This window comes from Sphaerodactylus townsendi, linkage group LG06, assembly GCF_021028975.2.
Source record: "Sphaerodactylus townsendi isolate TG3544 linkage group LG06, MPM_Stown_v2.3, whole genome shotgun sequence".
NCBI classification, from domain to species: Eukaryota; Metazoa; Chordata; class Lepidosauria; order Squamata; family Sphaerodactylidae; genus Sphaerodactylus; species Sphaerodactylus townsendi.
Genome location: NC_059430.1, coordinates 72434902 through 72456393, shown reverse-complemented (window position 1 = coordinate 72456393; position 21492 = coordinate 72434902). Strand labels below are relative to the sequence as shown.

At 45.0% G+C, this 21492-nt stretch overlaps 1 protein-coding gene across 7 annotated transcripts in view; it reads right to left on the bottom strand.

Annotated features, from left to right (window-relative positions):
- The window catches only part of ST7 (suppression of tumorigenicity 7), a 109254-nt gene continuing 87762 nt past the window's right edge, over nucleotides 1-21492 (bottom strand). For 6 of the 7 annotated variants that reach the window (XM_048500647.1, XM_048500653.1, XM_048500649.1 and 3 more), the window contains 4 exons: nucleotides 14454-14604; nucleotides 10127-10219; nucleotides 4991-5130; nucleotides 1-325 (listed from right to left, as the gene is read on the bottom strand). In XM_048500647.1, coding sequence (XP_048356604.1) covers nucleotides 230-325; nucleotides 4991-5130; nucleotides 10127-10219; nucleotides 14454-14604 — 480 coding nt within the window. In that variant the 3' untranslated portion in view covers nucleotides 1-229. The remainder of the gene's footprint in view (nucleotides 326-4990; nucleotides 5131-10126; nucleotides 10220-14453; nucleotides 14605-21492) is intronic. The other variant, XM_048500648.1, reaches the window with a different exon arrangement.

Here is a 21492-nt window from a genome sequence, read left to right as displayed (position 1 = left end):
TGCAATACACAAAAAGTTTATTTTTAAAGATGTTGATGTTTTCTGAAAGCAAAATGTAATAGAATCAAATATTGTATTTTGTACAACAACAAAAATTATAACAGACAATCCATGAAGAATTTAAGTTGTGGAATGGCTTCCCTTTTTTAAAAAATCATGCTTTCTGGTGGGCAACAAGAAGTTGGCACAGAAAATGTCATGGCGGTCATTAAGGACTATTTGTTTTCTTTCAGATCCTTGTCAGCTGATGCCAGAGGCTGGAGGGCAGGATGCTTTCCACTTTCTCCATGACAAAGTTCAAGGGGGCAAAGAGAGTACTGAGAAACTGCAAAGCAAACAGAGAGACCAAGGGTCAGATCCCAGGGATTGCCTCTTTCATCTTTGCCATAAACAAGGTACACAGATCAGGCACTCAAGCTTTTACATGAATAGTCTAGGCAATAAACAAAAAGCAATTCTAATCCTGTTTTTACACATCTTATTCTGGAAACTAGCATGTGCATTGATTATGTTATAAATAATACTAGTTGTTTTTCTGCAGCCATTATACAGTAAAGGAGTCTTCTGACCCATTAGGGTCATCTTCTGACCCATTAGGAAATTTCTTATTTATTTATACCCTTTCTCCTCAGTGGGGATCCAAAGTGGCTTACATGATCCTCCTGTCATCCAGTCTCCTGGTCAGGCACGCTAAAGCACACTGGCTTTATTTGTTTATTTATATTTTATTTACAGGCTACCCTTCCCTATGATGGGCTCAGGGTAGTTTACAAGAAAATTTTCACTATTAAAATTAACAGTCGGTTCTCCCCAGTGTTTCTCAAAGCTGCCATAAAATTAGGTCTAACAGGGAAAAGAAAGAAAAAGAGGGGAAGGAAAGGAAAAGGGGATTAGAGAGGCCAGCTATGTTAAAAATGCTGTTGCTGCCCTGAACCATAGGCGATAACATCAACAACACGCACTTCCTGTCCCTTATCAATTTTTCTTCCTAATTGTCTCTTTGCCATCTTTCCTCAGAGGCTGCTTCTAACATAATGGTTCATTATGTTGGTATAAGTACATTTGGGTCATAATCTTGGTAACAGCACATTTCTTGGGTCTTTATTTTTGTACTGTATTACAAAAAGACACCAAGAGAGCCATTTAAAAGCTAATATTTCTGCCTGGCAAAGAGAACATGCATCATGTTCCATAAGCATTCTGGATTAGTCTGCAAATGTCTCAGTGCAGCTGGGGCATTACCATCATGCCCTGCCTAATGTAACTTGGTGTCTGACTAGGAGCACTTTCGTTTTCCCTGGGAACATCCGCAGATCAGTTGGAGAGGCCGGTTCTGAAATTTCACACTTCCCAATTGCACGGGAGCCTGACTCAGATCAGGAGTGTTGTATATGGAGAGCAGAGATTAGATTTCACCACCACCACACTGCAAGAGTTTCCCCCCTCTGATACCAACAGAGGCACTGTTGGTATCACTAAAGATCCCAACAGGGTAAATAGCCCTTTCCCCAGGCTTTTTTGGGCTAGGAAAAGTGTGAGTGTGTGTAGGATCTAAGCACCCCCCCCCCTTCACCCCTATTCAAATCTGATGTGGGCCCTGTGTACCTAAGAAGTGTGGAACTTCAAAATATATCCCTCCATCTGACCTGCAGATGTCTCTGGGGGTCCTGAACAACATGCTCAAGAATTCGCCTTAAAGCACTTCTCACTTTAATATTACTCTTTTGTGATAATTGGATATTGAATACAAATCAGCCCTCCTCAGCAATTTACTGAGATATTGTAATAAAAAGTATCCCACTTGGCTTTATAGCTCAGCTACTTTCCCAAAGAGATTGTTTGAACAACTAAATCAAACAGGAACCTGATATACTAGAAAGTCACATGTTCAAATCACTGTTGCTTTATTACCACATTTTATTACCAAGCATTGAAACTTAGGTCCTCTTTTTTTATAAGAATCCAAACATGTCAGTCATATTTCAGTTACCACATGGCAACACTACTAAGCATCCAATAATCTGCCCTGATCTAAGCTTTTTTTTAAAAAAAAAAATCTCTTCCATCATGGAGTGCTAAAGGGTGGCGGAGTGGGGGGAGGTAAACATGCCAATTAAAGAGGAAGTGACTCAAAGGATGCAAGGGCTCGCCATTCCAGCAGTTTAGAATTCACTACATAATCCAAGACAGAGTGTGCCAGAAAGAACACAGATCCTGCACAGAAAACTATCTGCAGTGCAGACAGTTTTAGGTAATGAACATTTTAAGTAGAGTTATATCCTTCTAGGTCACTTCTGCAGGAATAAACCCCACAATAGACATGTGTTCTTAGGACTGCACTGGTTAAGTGAATCGAAGATACCACTGGGTTGTAGCCATGTTATTGCACTATCCCTCAGGGACGTAGGTATAGATTTTTATGGGGGGATTCGGGGGTGTGGCCATGCCCCCACCCACCCCTGGGGTGCGGCCACACCTCCCCAAGCCCTGCCCCGGCTTCAGTACTTATAAAAGCAGCTTTTGAGGCCAGGGACGGCAGACTCCCCTGGCCTGCCCTCCCCCGCCCCCCACCATTGGCTGGGCTCCCAGCCGGCAGTCCCTTCTGCCCACTTCTTAGGGAGCCCGGTGCAAAATCTGAGTTTTGTGCCCCCCCATGGGCGGCTGCTGTGATGCTGGAATCCACCCCCAAACAGCATCACTTTCAATGTTTAAACTGGGGACCCCCAATTCTCCCTTTAAATCTATGCCGAAGGGGGTGGATTTAAAAGGAGACTGGGGAAATTTGGGGGGTGTCTGCTGTCATGGGTGCAATTGTTAAGCTAGCAGCACCAAACTTTCAAGGTATCTTTAAGAGACCCTTCTGATGATACCACCCAGGTTTGGTGAAGTTTGGTGCATGGGGGCCAAAGTTATGAACCCTCAAATGTGTAGCCCCCATCTCCTACTAGCTCCCATTGGAAACAATGGGGGCACCCTTTGGAAGTCCATAACTTTGGACCCCCTGAACCAAACCTGGGTGGTATAATCAGGAGAGTCTCCCAACAAATCCTTGAAATTTAGGTGCTGCTAGCTTAAAAGCTGCACCCCTACAGGCCAAAAAGCGAAAAAACACTTAAAATACCAAAAAAAAACCACAAAGGGGAGGGGAGGCCAAAGCTTCGGACATCTAATGGGGGGAGGTTGAACCCGACAACCCCCCCTATCCTACTTCCTGCTATCCCTTATTCATTTGGTGCCAGAAGAGGCCTAACTCCATTGGATAGAGGGTTAAAAGGCAGGATTGGAGGGAAGAGTTTAATCAGCACACACATACACAGTGCTGGATATTTGCTGGGATTAGCTGGTCGACAGCACTGTTGCTTAGTCAGAGAAGTACTGCACAGGAGTCCCTCCTGCTCTGTATCTGCCTTGGATGTTGCCTTGAAGGAAAAGGACAATAGCCACTAACCTGCACTGAAGCAACTATGGGCGCTGTCCCGCTTTTAGTACATCCAGTTTTTAAAAGGCACTTAGCATTCAGATAGATGTTGTTCCAAATGTTTCTTTGTGCAAGAACACAAGATGTAAGGTACGCCATTATTTTCTCCAGCAGACTGTTAAATGCTCTCAAGAAGAGCATGTACTTTACCACTACTGTGTGAAGGGTATTGTTGATATCGGTTCAGTTTTAATTTAAACACAGCACTCCTGTTTCTATTTACCATACTCATAATTCAAATCCAGCTCTTGCTTGGAGCTGTTTGCTTAAGCAATAATTGGGTGGATATAAATCTTACAAAGATTTGTTAGCAATATCAGATGTGCCCAATAAAATCTAGAAACCAGGAACACTCACAAGGTACAAACTGACCTTCCTCTCGCCCGCATGTGGCATTGAAGAGGAATCTGTTTCAGGCTCAGATAGTTTTTGACTCTGATGCTGTGGCTTCTGCTGTTGAACACTGTTGCTACATTCCAGGCCATTTCTGGCCATCTTTTCCACAAGCACAGACAGGGAATGGTTCATGTTCTATTTGAACTGAGACTCAAAAACTCATCACTTCAAAGCAGCACCCCTATTCTCCCATAAATTTCAGGATTATCTGAAACTTTCCCCCCCCTTCAAATGGTGCCCATCCCAGTCGACTATTTGGAAACAGTTTGGAAAATAAATATTAAATTGAACTATATGAGAATAACTCCAGAAAAAAACTGTAGCTACAGGAAAAAGACTCATCCATGAAAAAACTTTTGTTTCTTATTGTCTGCAAGAATATTGAGATGGATAATCCCAATTACATATTTAAATAATGGTAAATCTTTTAAAATCTTTTAAAGAGTTCAGAGTGCTTCACATGCATTATGTGTTAGTGATCCTAACAGCAGTCTTGTAATGTAGGCCAGTATTGTTATGGCCGTAGATGCTGAGACCTGCCTAAGGCTACTTATAACCAGTTCTGCTCTGAATCCTACTGAAGTCTACTCATTATGGCTTACTCCTCTGCAAGTGTTGTAGGACATTTGTTAGTGTGTTTATAGCAAAGACAATTAATTTAGAGACTTCTTTTTACACATTTTAGCTCCTTCCTCCTTCCTGGAGTTAAGGGCAGTACACACAATTCCTCTGTCCTCCAGCAGTCAAACTATAAACTAGGCAAATATCTGGAATCACTACTTATACTCATTACCACCATGCTATGCCAATTCCACATTTACCTCCTACATAGTGTTTTGGCACACCTTGTTTATGCCATTGTTCACATCAAATTTCCTTCTTGCTCTGAGGGCATAATTTCACTAGACTTAGTACAAAATTTTGATGTGGGCCTCCACCACCATGATGTCATCCCACACAATCATTCTCATAAGTCATCGAACAAAAGAGAATTACTGTATCTCTGAAGGAATATGCAACTGAGAATGGTATAAATGCCTCTGGAGGCCAGTAAAGTACACGAAGTCCCGTTTGCCCTTCATGGTCTAACAAACAGAGGCAATAAAAGATACTCACTGCTTTTGCAAAAACTCCCATTAGCTCTGGAAACTGATGTGTCAGGAGGGCCAGCATAGCTGTGAAGGAGCATAATCCAGCAGTGAAGAGAATGAAGAAGGGAAGCTCTTTCTTGGGGTAAACAGACACTTCATGAAATGCTGCAAAGAAAACACCAAAATTAAAAAACCCTGGAAAGTGAAAAGCAAAACTGAAACACAATTTCTCTCTGTCAACATTTTCTACCCCATGCATAATTTTGTAGACTTCAATCATATCCCCCCTCAGCCGCCTCCTCTCCAAACTAAAGCGTCCCAAACGCTGCAGCCTCTCCTCATAGGGAAGGTGCTCCAGTCCCTCAATCATCCTTGTTGCCCTTCTCTGCACTTTTTCTATCTCCTCAATATCTTTTTTGAGATGCGGCGACCAGAACTGGACACAGTACTCCAAGTGCGGTCGCACCACTGCTTTATATAAGGGCATGACAATCTTTGCAGTTTTATTATCAATTCCTTTTCTAATGATCCCCAGCATAGAGTTTGCCTTTTTTACAGCTGCCATGCATTGAGTTGACATTCCCATGGAACTATCAACTAAGACGCCTAAATCCCTTTCCTGGTCTGTGACTGATAGCACTGACCCCTGTAGCGTGTATGTGAAGTTTGGATTTTTTGCCCCTATGTGCATCACTTTACATTTTGCTACATTGAACTGCATTTGCCATTTCTGGGCCCACTCACCTAATTTATCAAGGTCTGCTTGGAGCTCTTCGCAATCCTTTGTGGTTCTCACCACCCTACATAATTTGGTATCATCTGCAAACTTGGCCACCACGCTACCCACCCCTACTTCCAGGTCATTTATGAATAAGTTAAAGAGCACTGGTCCCAAAACGGATCCTTGGGGGACACCACTCCCGACATCTCTCCATTGTGAACTTCCCATTTACACCCACTCTTTGTTTCCTGTTTCTCAACCAGTTTTTAATCCATAGGAGGACTTCCCCTCTTATTCCTTCATTGCTGAGTTTTCTCAACAGTCTCTGGTGAGGAACTTTGTCAAAAGCCTTTTGGAAATCCAAGTAGACAATGTCCACTCATTCCCCCTTATCCACATGCCTGTTTACACCCTCAAAGAACTCTAGTAAGTTTGTAAGACAGGATTTGCCTCTGCAAAAGCCATGCTGACTCTTCTCAGCAGGTCTTGCTTTTCTACATGTTTATAATTTTATCTTTAATGATAGATTCTACTAATTTACCAGGAACAGATGTCAAACTGACTGGCCTGTAATTTCCCGGGTCCTCCCTAGATCCTTTCTTAAAGATTGGTGTGACATTGGCCATCTTCCAGTCTTCAGGGATGGAGCCTGATTTCAGGGATAAGTTGCATATTAAAGTGAGAAGATCAGCAATTTCATGCTTGAGCTCTTTAAGAACTCTTTGGTGAATGCAATCTGGGCCAGGGGATTTGGTAGCATTTAGTTTATCAATGGCTGCCAGAACTTCTTCCTTGTCTACCACTATCTTCGCTAGTTCCTCGGATTCGCCTCCTAAGAAGCTTGGTTCAGGTGCAGGAATGTTCCTCACCTCCTCTTGGGTGAAGACAGATGCAAAGAATTCATTCAGCTTCTCTGCAATCTCCCTGCCATCTTTTAGCACACCCTTTGTTCCTTTGTCATCTAACGGGCCTACCGCTTCCCTTGCTGGCTTCCTGCTTTTGATGTACTTGAAGAACTGTTTGTTGCTGGTCTTGATGTTCACAGCCATGCGTTCCTCATAATCCTTTTTTGCCTCCCTTACAGCTAACTTGCTTCTCTTTTGCCACCATTTGTGTTCCCTCTCATATTCTTCATCAGTCAAACTGGACTTCCATTTTCTAAAAGACATTTTCTTTTTTTCTGATAATTTCCTCAACCTCTCTTGTTAACCATGGTGGCTTTCTTTTGGACTGGGTGCTGCCTTTTCTAACCTGTGGAACACATTCCAGCTGAGCTTTTATTACTGTGTTTTTAAATAGCCTCCAAGCATCCTGGACAGTTTTGACTCTCTTGATTTTCCCTTTCAGCTTCCTGCGCACTATCCCCCTCATCTTTGAGAAATTTCCCTTTCTGAAGGCGAATGTAACTACATTAGTAGTTGCCACTTGCTCGCATGCTGAGATACTGAATCTGACAGCATTGTGGTCGCTGTTCCCTATCGGCTCAACAACACTGACTTCCTGCACCAGGTCCTGGGTCCCACATAGAATTAGATCTAGGATCACCTCTCCCCTGGTTGGTTCCACAACCATCTGCTCTAAGCCACAGTCATTTAGCATATCCAGGAATGCTCTCTCCTTACTATGACCTGAACATGCATTTTTCCAGTTTATATGGGGATAGTTAAAATCACCCATTACCACTACATTTTTGTTTTTGTTGGCCTCTCTAATTTCTTTTTCCATCTCAGAATCCTCTTGTGCACTTTGGTCTGGGGACGATAATATATTCCTAATATTAAACTGTCCTTCACACCTGGTATTGATATCCACAGTGATTCTGTAGGGAAACCAGCTCCCCTTGCATTGTCTATTTTATGTGATACTATGCTCTCTTTGATGTAAAGGGCAACTTTACCCCCAATGCGGCCTGTCCTATCCTTCCTATAGAGCCTGTAGCCTGGTATAACAGCATCCCACTGGTTCTCCTCATTCCACCATGTCTCTGTAATGCCCACTATATCAAAGTCCTCCTTCAAAACTCTGTACTCTAGCTCCCCCATTTTAGGTCGAATGCTTCTACTATTAGCATAGAAACACCTGTATACCCTGTCTCTGTCCTTAACCTGGGATTTATGTGCTTTACCCTCAAGTCTTTTGCAGACACTATCCCTTGTCACATGCACATTGCTATGTTCCTCGCTTGTATGTGGTTGATTTAGAAAAACCTCCCTCTCTGTCTGCATCCCCATAGATGCTGTATTCCGAACCGAAGTCACCTCAGCTCCTGTCGGCTTTCCCCCAGTGATCAGTTTAAAAGCTGTTCTGCCACCTTTTTAATGTTGAGCGCCAGCAGCCTGGTTCCTCTTTGGTTAAGGTGAAGCCCGTCCCGTTTGTACAGGCCTGCCTTGTCCCAAAAGGTTCCCCAGTTCCTGACAAATCTGAAACCCTCTGCCTTACACCACCTTCTCATCCACGCATTGAGACCCTGTATCTCCGCTTGCCTAGCTCGCCCTGCACGTGGAACGGGTAGCATTTCTGAGAATGCCACCTTGGAGGTCCTGGACTTCAACCTTTTTCCTAGCAGCCTAAATTTAGCTTCCAGAACCTCCCGGCTACATTTCCCAATGTTGTTGGTGCCAATGTGGACCACAACTGCTGACTCCACCCCAGCACTGTCTAAAAGCCTATCTAGACGAAGCGTGACATCCGCAACCTTCGCACCAGGCAGGCAAGTCACCATGCGGTCATCACGCCTCTCACAAACCCAACTCTCTACATTTCTAATGATCGAATCACCCACTACAAGGAGCCCCCCACCTCCCCGAGGGGTATCCTCAGTGTGAGAGGATAGCTGATCACCAGTTAAGGAAGGGATTCCATCTAAGGGAGCATCTTCCCCCACCTCAGACTGGCACCCTCCGTCCCCAAGACCTTCATTCTCCATGACATCTGAAGAGATGTCACCTTGGGAGTGGGACCCGGCTGTTAAGTCCCTGAAAGCCTCGTCTGACACCCTCTCTGCCTCTTTCAGCTTCTCCAGGTCTGCCACCTTGGCTTCAAGAGAACGCACACGTTCCTTGAGTGCCAGGAGCTCATTGCAGCGAGGGCACACCCATGACTTCTGTCCTAGTGGCAGATAGTCATACATGTGACACTCAGTGCAAAACACTGGAAAGCCCCCCTCCCCCTGCTGGCTTTCTGCCTTCATATCTGATTTGTTTAGATATTTAAATATTAAGCTTTTAGTCAGTGCCCCCCTGGAGCTATCTGCACGTACTATCTGTCAAATATGTCCTTATTAATTTAAAAAACAAAAAAATTAAATTAAAATTGCCGCTGGTTCCAGAGACTGAACTAAAGCCCCACCTCTCAGGACAAAAGCCCCACCTCTTAGGACAAAGAGGAACAAGAGATGAACTCTGTTAACCCCTGTTAAGCCCCACCTTCCAGATTCAGCATCCTTAGCTCACAGGAGCCTTCCAAGGAGAAAAAGAGATAACCCCTGTTAAAATACACTGTTTTAAAAGCTGTGGCTTTGAGAAAAGCCCTCCAAAATGAACACCAGCAGGTCACTCTGCTCTTCCTGGCCAAGTCTTCTTCCCACTGCTGCTACTCCTCTCTGCTGGTTCCAGAGACTGAACTAAAGCCCCACCTCTCAGGACAAAAGCCCCACCTCTTAGGACAAAGAGGAACAAGAGATGAACTCTGTTAACCCCTGTTAAGCCCCACTGGCTAAAAGCAAGTTGAATTGCTGCCTGTACTGTGTCAATATATCAATGTCAGCAATGAATTGCTGACTGAGCTGATGTGGCTGAAGCAAGAAGATCAAAGATTAAAGAACGATAACATAGGTTTAAGATTTTATCATTATACATTATATTGAACTCTTTGCCAGGTTATTGGCCATTCACACAGGATCCTGTCTTGAAGGAGCCAACAGAACAGTTTTTCACTTTCTCCAGCATCTCATAGCTGGTCCCCATGAGTATCGCTATGGTCTCACCATCCAAATTCACCATGGTATAGGTCAGTGGTGGTGAACCTATGGCACTCCAATTGGCCACGCTGGCAGGGGCTAATGGGAATTGTAGTCCATGAACATTTGGAGTGCCGTAGGTTCACCACCACTGGTATAGGCTATTGCAACAATGAGAGGGACCATGTAAAATAGTCTCCTCTTCTCCTTCTGACAACTTGAATCAGTGGAAGTGGGGAAGGAAAACTGTTTTACCTGATCCGCACCCCGAGCCCTGAGCTGCAGTACATTTTGTTTGTGAAGCTCTCTCAATCCTTAGAATTTTGGAGCAAGGGTAAGGCAGGGAAAGAACCATTTTCTACCATCCCCTTGCTAACTAGAAAAGTTTTTCCACAAGAAGAGCACATTTTGTTTGTGCAGGCCGCTCATAGATGTTTTTCCCCTTCTGTCAAAGTTTTAAAAGATACAAGGCTCCTACTTACACGGAAGAAGTTCTCTATCTGCAGTTTCTGTACAGATGGGGTAAGGGTAGAAAAGATGCCCCTTTTCCAAGGGATAAGGGATCATTCTGAAAGCTGCAACAACAAGGAAAAACCCTCAGTTCAAAGAATACTGACAGCCTAACAGTTTAGAGGCTACATTACATACACCATCAATTTCTTAAAGCAGCCAGAGGGAGTTCTAATCAAGGATATACAATTATATGCCACAGCCCCATTCCTTACTTGCAACCCATGAAATTACTTTTTGTAACTAAATTACAGATTTGGTGATTTGATCATGGGACACCAGAGTAATGTGTAATTGGCCCTGAATTAGAGCACTGGAACCCATTAATGCCTTTCTATTATCCTACATCAGTGGGCTACAACCTTTTTGAGCCTATGGCCACATTTGAAATTCTGATATGCCATGGTGGGTGCAGCTATAAAATGGCTGCTGCAGGCAATAAAATGACTGCCACAGCTTAACTCCAGTAACAGTGTATGTCCTTGTGCTGTGGTAGCAGGTGACACCCAAGCAACACTTTAAAAATTAGCATATCCCAGTCAAATCTCCAATGTCAATCAGAAGCATTGCTGGACAAGAGCCCTATCTGTCCCCACCCAGGTCCTAATAACACTTGGAAAGACAAAAAAGGTACTGGTGGGCACCATGGTACCCAAGGGAACCACGCTGGGGATCCCTGTCCTGTATTATACTTGCTGTTAAAATGTGTTTCTCCCTACTCTTTTCTGAACAGATGTCCTAAAAATCTCATGTTCCGAGATAAAATGTGAACCTATGATGAACACACAGAGCAGCACTTTCTGTGATTTCTCTCCATGTACAAACCTCCCCATGAACTTCAGAGGGTCAGACAAGATGAGAGGGAGACTGCAGATTTTCCAGCATCTTTTAAAAATCCATGTCAGCTGCATATGGACAACGGATGCATTTTTATTAACAGCTACATCCCACCCAGTCAGGGCCACCAAGCGATCTAACGACGAATCAAAATCTATCATAAAACCAATTATTTTAGTACATTTATTATGTTATTTATAGTCTTCCTCACAGGAAATCAAGGTGGATTACACATAGTGAGTCAGTACAATCAACAAAAGGGATATTCAATAGCCAATACATTAGAATGTTAGATGTCTGGAACCACCATAGAGAAGTGAAGCATCACATAATATTCACATGACACATTAATGGTCGAATCCTATTGAGAGGACTGAATCACATCATGGTGGCACAAGGCTGTGCCAATGTGTTTGCTTCCTCCACCAACGCAAGGAGCACCCCTGCTAACAGAGAGTGTAAAGGCTGCCCTCAGCAGTGAAACTTGAAAGTTTAAACTGCCACGGAACTGTGCTGCCATCTGATTGGAAGCCAGCATGGAGCATTGCACCATGCCCGGGGACACTGCTGCTGGAAAACCCTCTAGATCTAAGTCCATCTAGAGGGTTTTCCAGCAGCAGTGTTTGGGTTTTTGTGCCTTCCCATGCTGCCAGAAAGCCCTATGGAGGCAGCAAGGCAGCACTACGGTCCCTGGCTGCCTCGGGCTGGGGACTGGGCTGCCCACAATACAGAAATTATACAAATAGGATTCTACTTAACAATCAGCTATACACAGTTTTATAGATCATAGTCTGTAATCACTTATTCAAGCAAGTTTGCAAAACCATTTGGTACAGTGCAACCCTATCATCTGCACATAAAAACATTCTTGAATAGTTCCGTTTTGCATAGTTTGTAGAAGGCCAGGAGAGCGGGAGCTTTTCTGACCTCATTGAGCAAACCATTCCACAAAGTGAAAGCCACAGTGGAAAAAGCACATGTGAGGGTAGTTATTGATTTTGCTCATTTTGGAGGTTGGCAGCTGCCGAAGCTGCTTCTGACTTGAGTGAAGTTGTAATGGCAGAACATAGGGAGAGAGGTGGTTCCACAAAAAAGAAAGGCTAAGGCCATGAAGGGTATTATATGTAATAGCCAATATCTTAAACTGAGCCTGATAATAGATGGGCAGCTAATGGAGCATCTGAAAAATGGGAGTAATATGCATGCTCCGTTTAGCTCTGGTTAATAGCCAAACCATGGCATTCTGGACCAGCTGCAGCTTCTAAGTTCATTTTGAGAGGAGACCAATGTACAGTGCATTACAAAAAACTAGTCTTGATGTTACTGTGGTGTGGCCTGGTCAGGTGTACCAACATAAAGGGTCATCTTACAGTCTAGGTCAGGGGTCGGGAACCTGCGGCTCGCGAGCCGCAAACGGCTCTTTAGAGCCTGTGGTGCGGCTCCACGCCCCTTCCTGGGCAGCGTGGGATTCCGCCCCCTTCCCCGCCAAGAGAGACTGCCGCCGCGTCATTCCGACCAGGGAGAAGAGCTGCCTCCGCCGCTTCAGAAGAAAGCGGCATCCGCCACCGCCGAGCCGAGAAGAAAGGCCGCTTACCCCCCAGAGAAAGGGCCCGCCTCCGCCACCCCCCCCCCGGTGAGAAGAAAGCGCTCCTCTGCCGCCGCCCCCCCCCCCGAGAGAAGAAAGCGGCCGCCGCCGCCGCCACCCCCCCCCCAGAGAAGAGCTGCTCCGTACTTCAAGAGAAAAGGCCTGCTGCCAACTCGAGAGAGAAGAAAGCGCCTCCGCCGCTTCAGGGGAGAGGTGCTGCCTCCCCGCCATCACTTCCAGGGGAAGAGAAAAGCGGCCTCCCGCCACTTCCACCCCGAAGCTCCAGTTTTTGATCTTCTGATAGCGAAACCCATCACTGAGCTGAGGATTCTGGATTGCTCGATTTTGAAGCGAACGGCTGTTGGCTTTTTTTCTTCCAGGGGCTGGAAGAGAAAAGCCAGCACCAGCCGTTCGCCTAAAATCCCGAAACAGTTCCAGAATCCCCCCAGCTCAGCCCTGGAGTTGGCAACGCTAGGGGATTTTGATGGGTTTCGGGCTTATCAGAAGTTGAACACCGCCAAGGTCGAAGAAGGGAGGGGAAGGGAGCAAGGAGAAGGAGGGGAGCAGAAGCAGCAGCCGCGAACAGCCGTCCGGGCCGGGTGAAAGTGAAACCTGCCCGAAGGTGGCTCTCTGCAATCACTGTAGAAGAAAGCGGCCTCCGCGCCTCCTCCGTCTCCCACAGAGGCTGTGAGAGTATAGGAAAGCGGAATCCCTGCGGCTCCATGAATTTTCTTTTCCGGGGAAAATGGGCCCAAATGGCTCTTTGAGTCTAAAAGGTTCCCGACCCCTGGTCTAGGTGGAGTTGGTGGAAAGCGTTTTTTGCAGTTGCATTAACTTCAATATGATTCAATATTACCACAAGTCATTAACTGAATCAGCATGGGACAGTTAAACTCCCATGAAAAATAGAGAGAACAATGTATTTCAAGATCTCCACCTTCCCAACCAGCATTACACCTGTCTCAGGATTTTGTTTCAGTTTTTTCACTCTTAACCAACCACCGAACCAGGCACTTATTCAGGACTTCTACCGTTTCACCAGAGGATTTGGATACGGATAAATAGTGCTAGGTACCATGTGCATATTGATGACAAGCAAAGCTATGAATGATGTATCCTAATAGCTTTACTAGAGATTGGAAAACATGGGAGATAGAACAGGGCCCAACAATAGAAGTCCCACACTGATGACAACTGTTAAATAGCAAACCTTTGAGGTTGCTCCATGAGGAATGATTTGAACCAGTTCAATGCACATCCCATAATACCTACTTCTGTATCCAGATGCCTTAAAACACTTAACATCATGCAGCATCTTAATATCATATAATATCATACAAGTGAAATGCATTATAAAACTAATTTTTAAAAAGATCCAAAAGGCACATACAAAACAGGGCAGCAAATTAAATCACAAGGCAAGAAGGAGGACTACCTGTTGGTGAAAACAGTGATAGAAGAGGACAAGCAGATATCACTGGAGGGAGATCGGTAATCTTGGTGCTGATTTGCATTGGGGCTGTGTGAAAAGGGGAGTGGGGCCGATCCACCTATTGTCATTTTGCCCATCAAAACCAGACTTATTAGACTTTATTAGACTTTATCAGACTTGGAAGGAAAACAAAAGTGTAGGATAAGGGCTGTTCACTTTTTTAAAATGCTAGACTGCTCCCGTCACAAAGCTTCTAGCATTTATTTTGTTTTGACACAGTGGACACACAAGACACCACAGTGCCCCATTTAGGAGGGGAGTCTGAACTATTCACCATGTGGAAACATGTAAGGGCTAAACTGAAGGTGTTGAAGTGAACAAGTGGCTGTCCTGGTAGTCTGCCTTCCTCCCCTGCAAGACATTTCTAAGAAAATGAATTACTTACTGCCTTCCCACGTACAATGTAAGAGATTCAGGGCCCCCTCGACCCGTTTCCAGTGCTGAAGATGAAAGAAAGCATATGCTATTGCTTCACTGTCTCCTCTTTTCAAGATATGTTCTGGAGGCAGTATTAAGCTCTTCATTTCTAGGAGATACTGCAAGGAAAAGATAGCACACAATCATTTCAGCATCCCAAGGAATGGAGGCCTTTCCTGAAGTCTTTGTGGTGTACATGGATGCACCCATTTTCCCAGTGACATTTCTTTTTGCAAGTGTTGTGGGTTTTCTGGGCTGCTTGGCCATGGTCTGGTGGAGTTTGCTCCTAACGGTTCATCTGCATCTGTGGCTGGCATCTTCAGAGGCTTATCAGGGTAAGGTGTGTTTCTCTCCATCATGTAGAGAAACACATCTTCCCATGACATGCCTCTGAAGATGCCAGCCACAAATGTGGGTGAAACAGTAGTGCAAAAACCACCAGACCACAACCACACAGCCCGGAAAACCCACAACAGTCAGTTGATTCTGACTGCGAAAGACTTCCACAATATACTGAATGTTTTATTAAGTCTGTTCCATGGCCATCCTTACCTGATAATAAATGGAGTAGCAGCTCATACAAAAATATGATTGCAGATCTCAACATTTCTGTCAGGGTCTCTAACCTTCTAAACACAACTTCTCTGCTAATTGATGAAGCAGATGGAGAGGGATGGTGGACAGAAGCACACTGGTCCTGCCACCATGTTATTACCAGCTTGTGAGCACACTGATTATATGCACTTGTACACTCCCTCCCTGTGTTCAGAAAGCAATGTTCCTGGTTGAGGGGAGGATCCTATACACAGACAATTCCTCCATGTCTTCACATCATGCAGATGTCCTGGTGACCAGCTGGAGGGGGTCAGGGCCAGTGTTCTTGAGCTGGATCTGTGTGTTGTTTCAGTGTGTGGAGGGGCTGTGTGTGGAGAGCTACAGAGAACTGTACAATGGGATAAAGGGAAGGCAAAAAGATGACGATGATGATGATGATGAAGACAAAGACGACGAAGAAAACAACCCAAAGCAAACACTATTAGAATATCCTGTAACTTGAAGTACTGTGGGGCTTAGATCTCACTGCAGTCTTAGTATTTCAATAGTACTCCTACACAACATATTATAGAACATTTAATTGGTTTCTTTATCTTTATTATCTTTTTTTAGATGAGCAGTGACAGCAAATGCAGAAGGCTGCAGAGAAGAAGAGCAAGAGGATGGAAATCTGGAAAAATCAAACTCATAAATACAAATATTCACAAGATTCACATTCACCCAGGAAGTCATGTCCTGGGTTTAACAACCCTGTTTCAATCTTGACATGGTAATACATAATAGTCAGAAATATCTTTTGCTTACTCTTTGTATATGCTGCATACCCTTAAGGTATATAAGGCCAACTATGGCCTGAAAATACAGCTTGTACTGTTTGAACATGTTGTGGAGGATCTATAGGGCACTCTAGTTAGATGGTGTATATAAATATGGACGAACAAAATGGACAGAACTTTAACACAGAGAAACACACCACACCAAAATGATGTACAACTATGCATCCATTAAATTCTACACACACTGAAGCAGTGACTTGAAAGACATTAGATGCAGACGCAGAAAAAGAATATTCCTCAGAGGGGGGCAGACTAGTACGTTCAGCCATATTCTGCTTCAAAATATTTGCAGTTGTCATAGAAGAAATGAGTCTTCAGAAAATACTTGAATTAAATGGTGAGGTGATTATTCTCCAAAAATGCAAATCAGGGGTGATAATTTCCTGAAATCCTTACCATGAAAAAAAAATACAACCCACAAGTAATACAACAGTTGTGGCACTAAATGAAAAAAACCCAGGATGAGTGGAGAATAAGAAATGTGCAACTAAGCTGTATTTTGGCTACAGTGTAGTTTTATGTGTCTCCAAATTAGCGTGGAGGTGCTATGATTTTACAAGTGCCTGCTTCACTCAGTCAAGCAAGAGTTAAGTGCTGAAGTCACAGGCCTGGAATCACAGGAGCTTCTGGAAAGATCTCTTCTTTCTTCTTCCAGAAGAAGAGGAGAGGCAGACACACAGCTACAGCTAGACTACACAGACACCCAGACTGAGCACTGAGTTTGCTGTTCCTATATTTAGTGTGATGTTATTTTGTTATCTAGTAACATTGTACAAAACAACTCACATCTCTGCCCTATATTTACTCTGCTAATTCATTGCAATACCAACAAAAGGAGACACAAGAATGTAAAAGGACAAGAAACAGGAGGCATTGGCAGCAGGATGGAATTTTTGAGTACAACTCAGTAAACTTAATGCCATCAGTGCACAGGCCTATCATGGGGAGGTTTTTGAAGCTCTGAAACACCTGAAGGCTCTGTCTCCCTCCCCCACAGCATTCCTGCTTTTTCCAGCATGATAATGAGGGAACAGAGCACCCTCCCTTCAGTTCCACTCTGATATTGCCACAGTGAGGGAGAGTTTCCAGATTTAATTAAGAGCTCACAGGAAGGCAAAAGGGAGGAATGTGTGACTGCGCAGACAATCACTTGATGAACAATAGTGACAGGTAAGTGCAACCCTGTTTTCATCATTGTAACCATACAGAGTAACATGGGACAGTAGCAAGTCTTAGGAAAGCAGGTGTAATCTCTCAGGAATAGAGAATACAGAATGGCTCTTCCCCCTGCAGCATTTCTTGTGGCATCTGTGTCCATCGAGTAACGTTTTGCAAAGGTGCAGGAAGAAGACCAGCAGATAGTCAACTCATGTAGTTTATACTTTAATGTAGGTGACTATCTATCTGGAAATGGATTGTGCAAACAGCTTCTTCCCCAGGTAGAGACCTAAGAAGGAGATGAAAAGGTTATCTTTTCTAAAGGTTTTGTTTTATCAAGGTTGAAAAGAAGTGTTCTACCCACATCTAAGGAATAAAGAATTTAATTTCTTGTCATAGTGCAGTTGTGGATGTCTTGTCATAGTGCAGTAGGGTGATGTCTTGATTTACATGGAATTTGGATGTCACTTTAGGAAGAAACTGGAGCAAAGTGTTCAAAAACTGCTTTCAAAAAGGGTGAAAAGATGGTGACAGCAGGTGGTCATCAGAATTGAATGGTTTGCCATTGAGCTTTAAAAGCACAAGTGATAGACTCCACTGAGGGACTAGGGGATGGATTGGGAGAAATTGATTTAGTAACCCTTTAAGGAATCATTTGGATTCCCTTTTGACAAACAGGAATCTTCCTTCAATATGGACTCTTTTGGAGATAGACAAGAGTCCTTCCTGGACCAGGTTTATGAGGTATTTGAAGACTTTTTGATGAGTAACTGGACAGGCTCTAAGCTTTGGTCCATAGCCTGTGCACAAAAACTCTTTGCTGGAATAACATCATCAGATGGACGGCTTTCTAGCATTAATCAGAACTTCTTTTACAGGTTCAGAGAACTGCCAATTGTCATTGAATGAGCCATGCTGCTAAATGCAGGTTGCCAGTGTTTGGGTGCAGCAAGAAGGTGGTACTGTTCCCTGAAAAATGAGGACGTACCTGTTGCAGCACATGGCCAGCAGTACTGGAAACCATGTTTGTCTCAGCCAAAGGGGAACTCTTAAGATGGCTGATGTACATTCCGGCTCATTTTGTAGAGAACCCTGTGTCCAGGGATGGTGTCTTACCTGTCCTGGATTGCAGCCATGATTACCTCAGGGGTGCACGCCCCCTGACCCCAAACCTGGAGCCCCCCCACATGGTGACAACCTACTGAGGGGGTAGGGAGGAGGAGGAGACGGTCCTCACAGTCACCATCAAAGTGGATCGTCCCACCCATGCCTGCCCTTGCGAAGAAACAGACGAAGCCCCACTGTTGCTTGGTCTCTCACACGAATGGGCAATGCCTTTCAGGCATCCAGAGGACCACGGCCACAACACGAGACCAGGCCCATATTCTGGGCAAGGACTTGAGCCACTCCCAACCTTTAAACAAGGAGGTGGGCCAATCAGTCACGCAACCACTCAGCAGGCTGGGAGAGCTCAAAGAATGCCCCATGGCCAAATGGAAGATTGGAAGGCAGGGATGGAGGGAGGGCAAGGAGGAGGAGAAGGGAGGAGAGATGAGAAGGGGAGAGACCAAGGGAGAAGGAGTTTGGAAGCAAGAGAACAGAGCAGAGAGTGAGCCTCAGAGAGAAAGAGTGGCAAACAGGGAGGGCGGAGGAGCCTGAGACTCCAAATGGGGAGGAGACCAAGACAGGGAAAGGCAGAGGCCAGGGATGTGCGGAAAAACAGGCAAGGAGGGACCCAGGGCTTGGGTTAGCCTCTCCTCAGTGGCCAACCTGTGTCTGCTTCAGGCTGCTAGTCAACCTTGTCGGCATCCCTGCCCTAGTGGGAAAATGCTGACTCACCCTGTGGCTTCGGAGGCTCTCTGGTATGAGCCGCTCCCAGGAGAGTGGGGATGAGGACTAGAGGGACGGCCCCCCCTTAAAGAGGGGATGGAGGAGGTGCAGTGCCACACCCTGGATATTAGTGATAGAGGAAAACTGCATATAGCAGGCTTCCTGCCCACTGGACCTGGAAAGCATCTCCCAGGGAGTTTGGGTCACATGCACCATGGAAACTAAATAATTTGTATTTTTTTGTTCTGTCTGGTAGTAAATATGTCTACTGTTAGCTCTCCCCAATTTTAGAATACTAGGTCAAGAAAAACCCAGTTGGTTTGCCATTCATAAGACACTAGGGTGGTACAGCTAGGAAGGCCCACTAAATGGTTGTTGGCCCCAGCTGTGTGAATGGCCTAGATGGTGAATAGTTGTGAATGATCAGTTTGCATATTTGTGTGCAGTGGTGGGATCCAAAAATTTTAGTAACAGGTTCCCATGGTGGTGGGATTCAAACTGTGGCGTAGCGCCCATGGGGCTGGGCGGGGCACAACGGGGGCATGCCTAGGCATTCCGGGGCAGGGCATTCCTGGGCGGGGCTGTGGCAAGGACGCAGCTGCTGCGCCGGTCCTTGGGCGGGAAACGAATGCACGCAGGCGCAGGCTGCCACGCACGCTGGTGCACCTCCTGCTAGACTGCTTCAAGTTCTGCGTGCTACTGCTGAGAGGAGGGGCGTAACTAAGGCAAAAATCACATGGCAAAATCACCAATTAGTAACCCCCTCTCGGCACACATAAATAATTAGTAACCTACTCTCGGGAACCTGTGAGAACCTGCTGGATCCCACTTCTGTGTGGAAAGATGGCATGGCATGAGTAAAGAACTGTCTCCCTGTTTATGTAGAACATGGCCATGAGATTGTCTGTTGCCATTTGGATGTTTTTGCCAGACATGTGAGTTTGCAGGGCTGACAGATACGGTCTGACATATGGCCTTGAGTTACTGCACATTCATGTAATGGAGTGCTAAGGCATAACAGACATTTCTTGTGGCTGACTGCATTGGGGATTTTCAACCCACATTTTAAGAGTGTGTTTGAAGCTATTTTTCAGGCACTAGGCTCTCTGGAGACAGAGGTCTGAGGTAGAATTGTTGACAGTTTGTGTGGTTGGAGAATCGATGGTGTTTCTACTAACAAACCCCTCTCAGATGTAGCAAAGAGAGAACTGAGGAAAAGGCACTCACTTCATTTATCAAACTGGAAAAGATGGGAACCAGCATGGGGGTGGGGGAGGAAGAGCTTTCTTGGTTTTTTTTCAGCTTCAAAAACCTGTCCATGGTAGGCCTACTCATGCTCAGTACCCATATGTGACTGCACAGGTACCACAACAATAAACTCATAGTCTCATCAGAGCCCACCCCAAAAAGCAGGCTGTAGCATGACATTTGAAACACAAACAAGCATCTAAAAGAGGTCCTAATAAAGCCAGAGTCTGAAATAACACAACTGCCCACTGAGTAAACTGTTAGAACAAAAAATGAATGTTAATGTTGTAGCATCTGAAGGACTACTCAGTTTTTATCCTAGCAAAGATGTTTGTGAACTACTACCAACTTCATCACATGCATCTGAACAGATGGGTTCTAGTTCACAAAGGCCTAGGCCAGAACAGACATATATTAATCTTCATTGTGCTGCAAGCCTCTGGTTTACTTCTTTGTAAGGCCATTTCACTACAAGGACAGCTCCATCATGCAGGACTGGAAGGTCCTGCGTAGAGAAATCCTAACTAAATGCTTTTGCATGTGTGAAACAGTCAACACAGATGTATCCTCTCAGAATTTCATCATCACTTCAAACCACGCAAACGTTAATAAGAGCAGTTCAGACATTCAACTGCAAGTCATGTATCAGCCCAAAGCAGGAGAAAGAACACCCCGCCAAGTCAGCAATAATCCCTTCTCTCCATAATGACCAAAAGCTTTTCTGATGAATGTCTCCTTCATCTGACTTCAGACTGTGGCTGAGTGGCAGAACATCTGCTTGGCATGCAGAAACTCCCACATTCAATCTCTGGCATCTCCAGAAGTGATAGGAAAGACCTGAAATGCTGGACAGTTACTGCCAATCTGAGTAGACAATACTGAACTAGAGGAGCCAAGGGTCAGATTCAGTACAAGGCTCTGTGAGTTCATTCTCTGTCAGACCAGCCTACCTGAATTGTTGTGAGGACAAAATAGGGGAGGGCATAACGAGTGAGCTGCCTTGAGCTTCTTGAAGGAAGGGTCCTAACCTATAATTGTCTAAGGGATGGAATGTCACAATGACAAACCGTGAGTCCTGCTTGCACACTGGTGGGTGACATTCCATCCATTCCTTCCCCTGACCAAGGAGCATGCTGGGCTCTGTTGCCCCCCCCCCCACCCTCCCACAACTCCCAAGAGCCCAGCCATGCGGCAACGATGCCTTGATGTATTGTCGAAGGCTTTCACGGTCGGGAATCACGGGAGGGTGTTGTTTCTGGGCTAAGGGCGTGTTCAGACTTAGTATTCTCTCCTGATGCTGCTGACTGGCTGGCATCTTCAGAGGATGATCCTCTGAAGATGCCAGCCACAGATGCAGGCGAAACGTCAGGAGAGAATGCT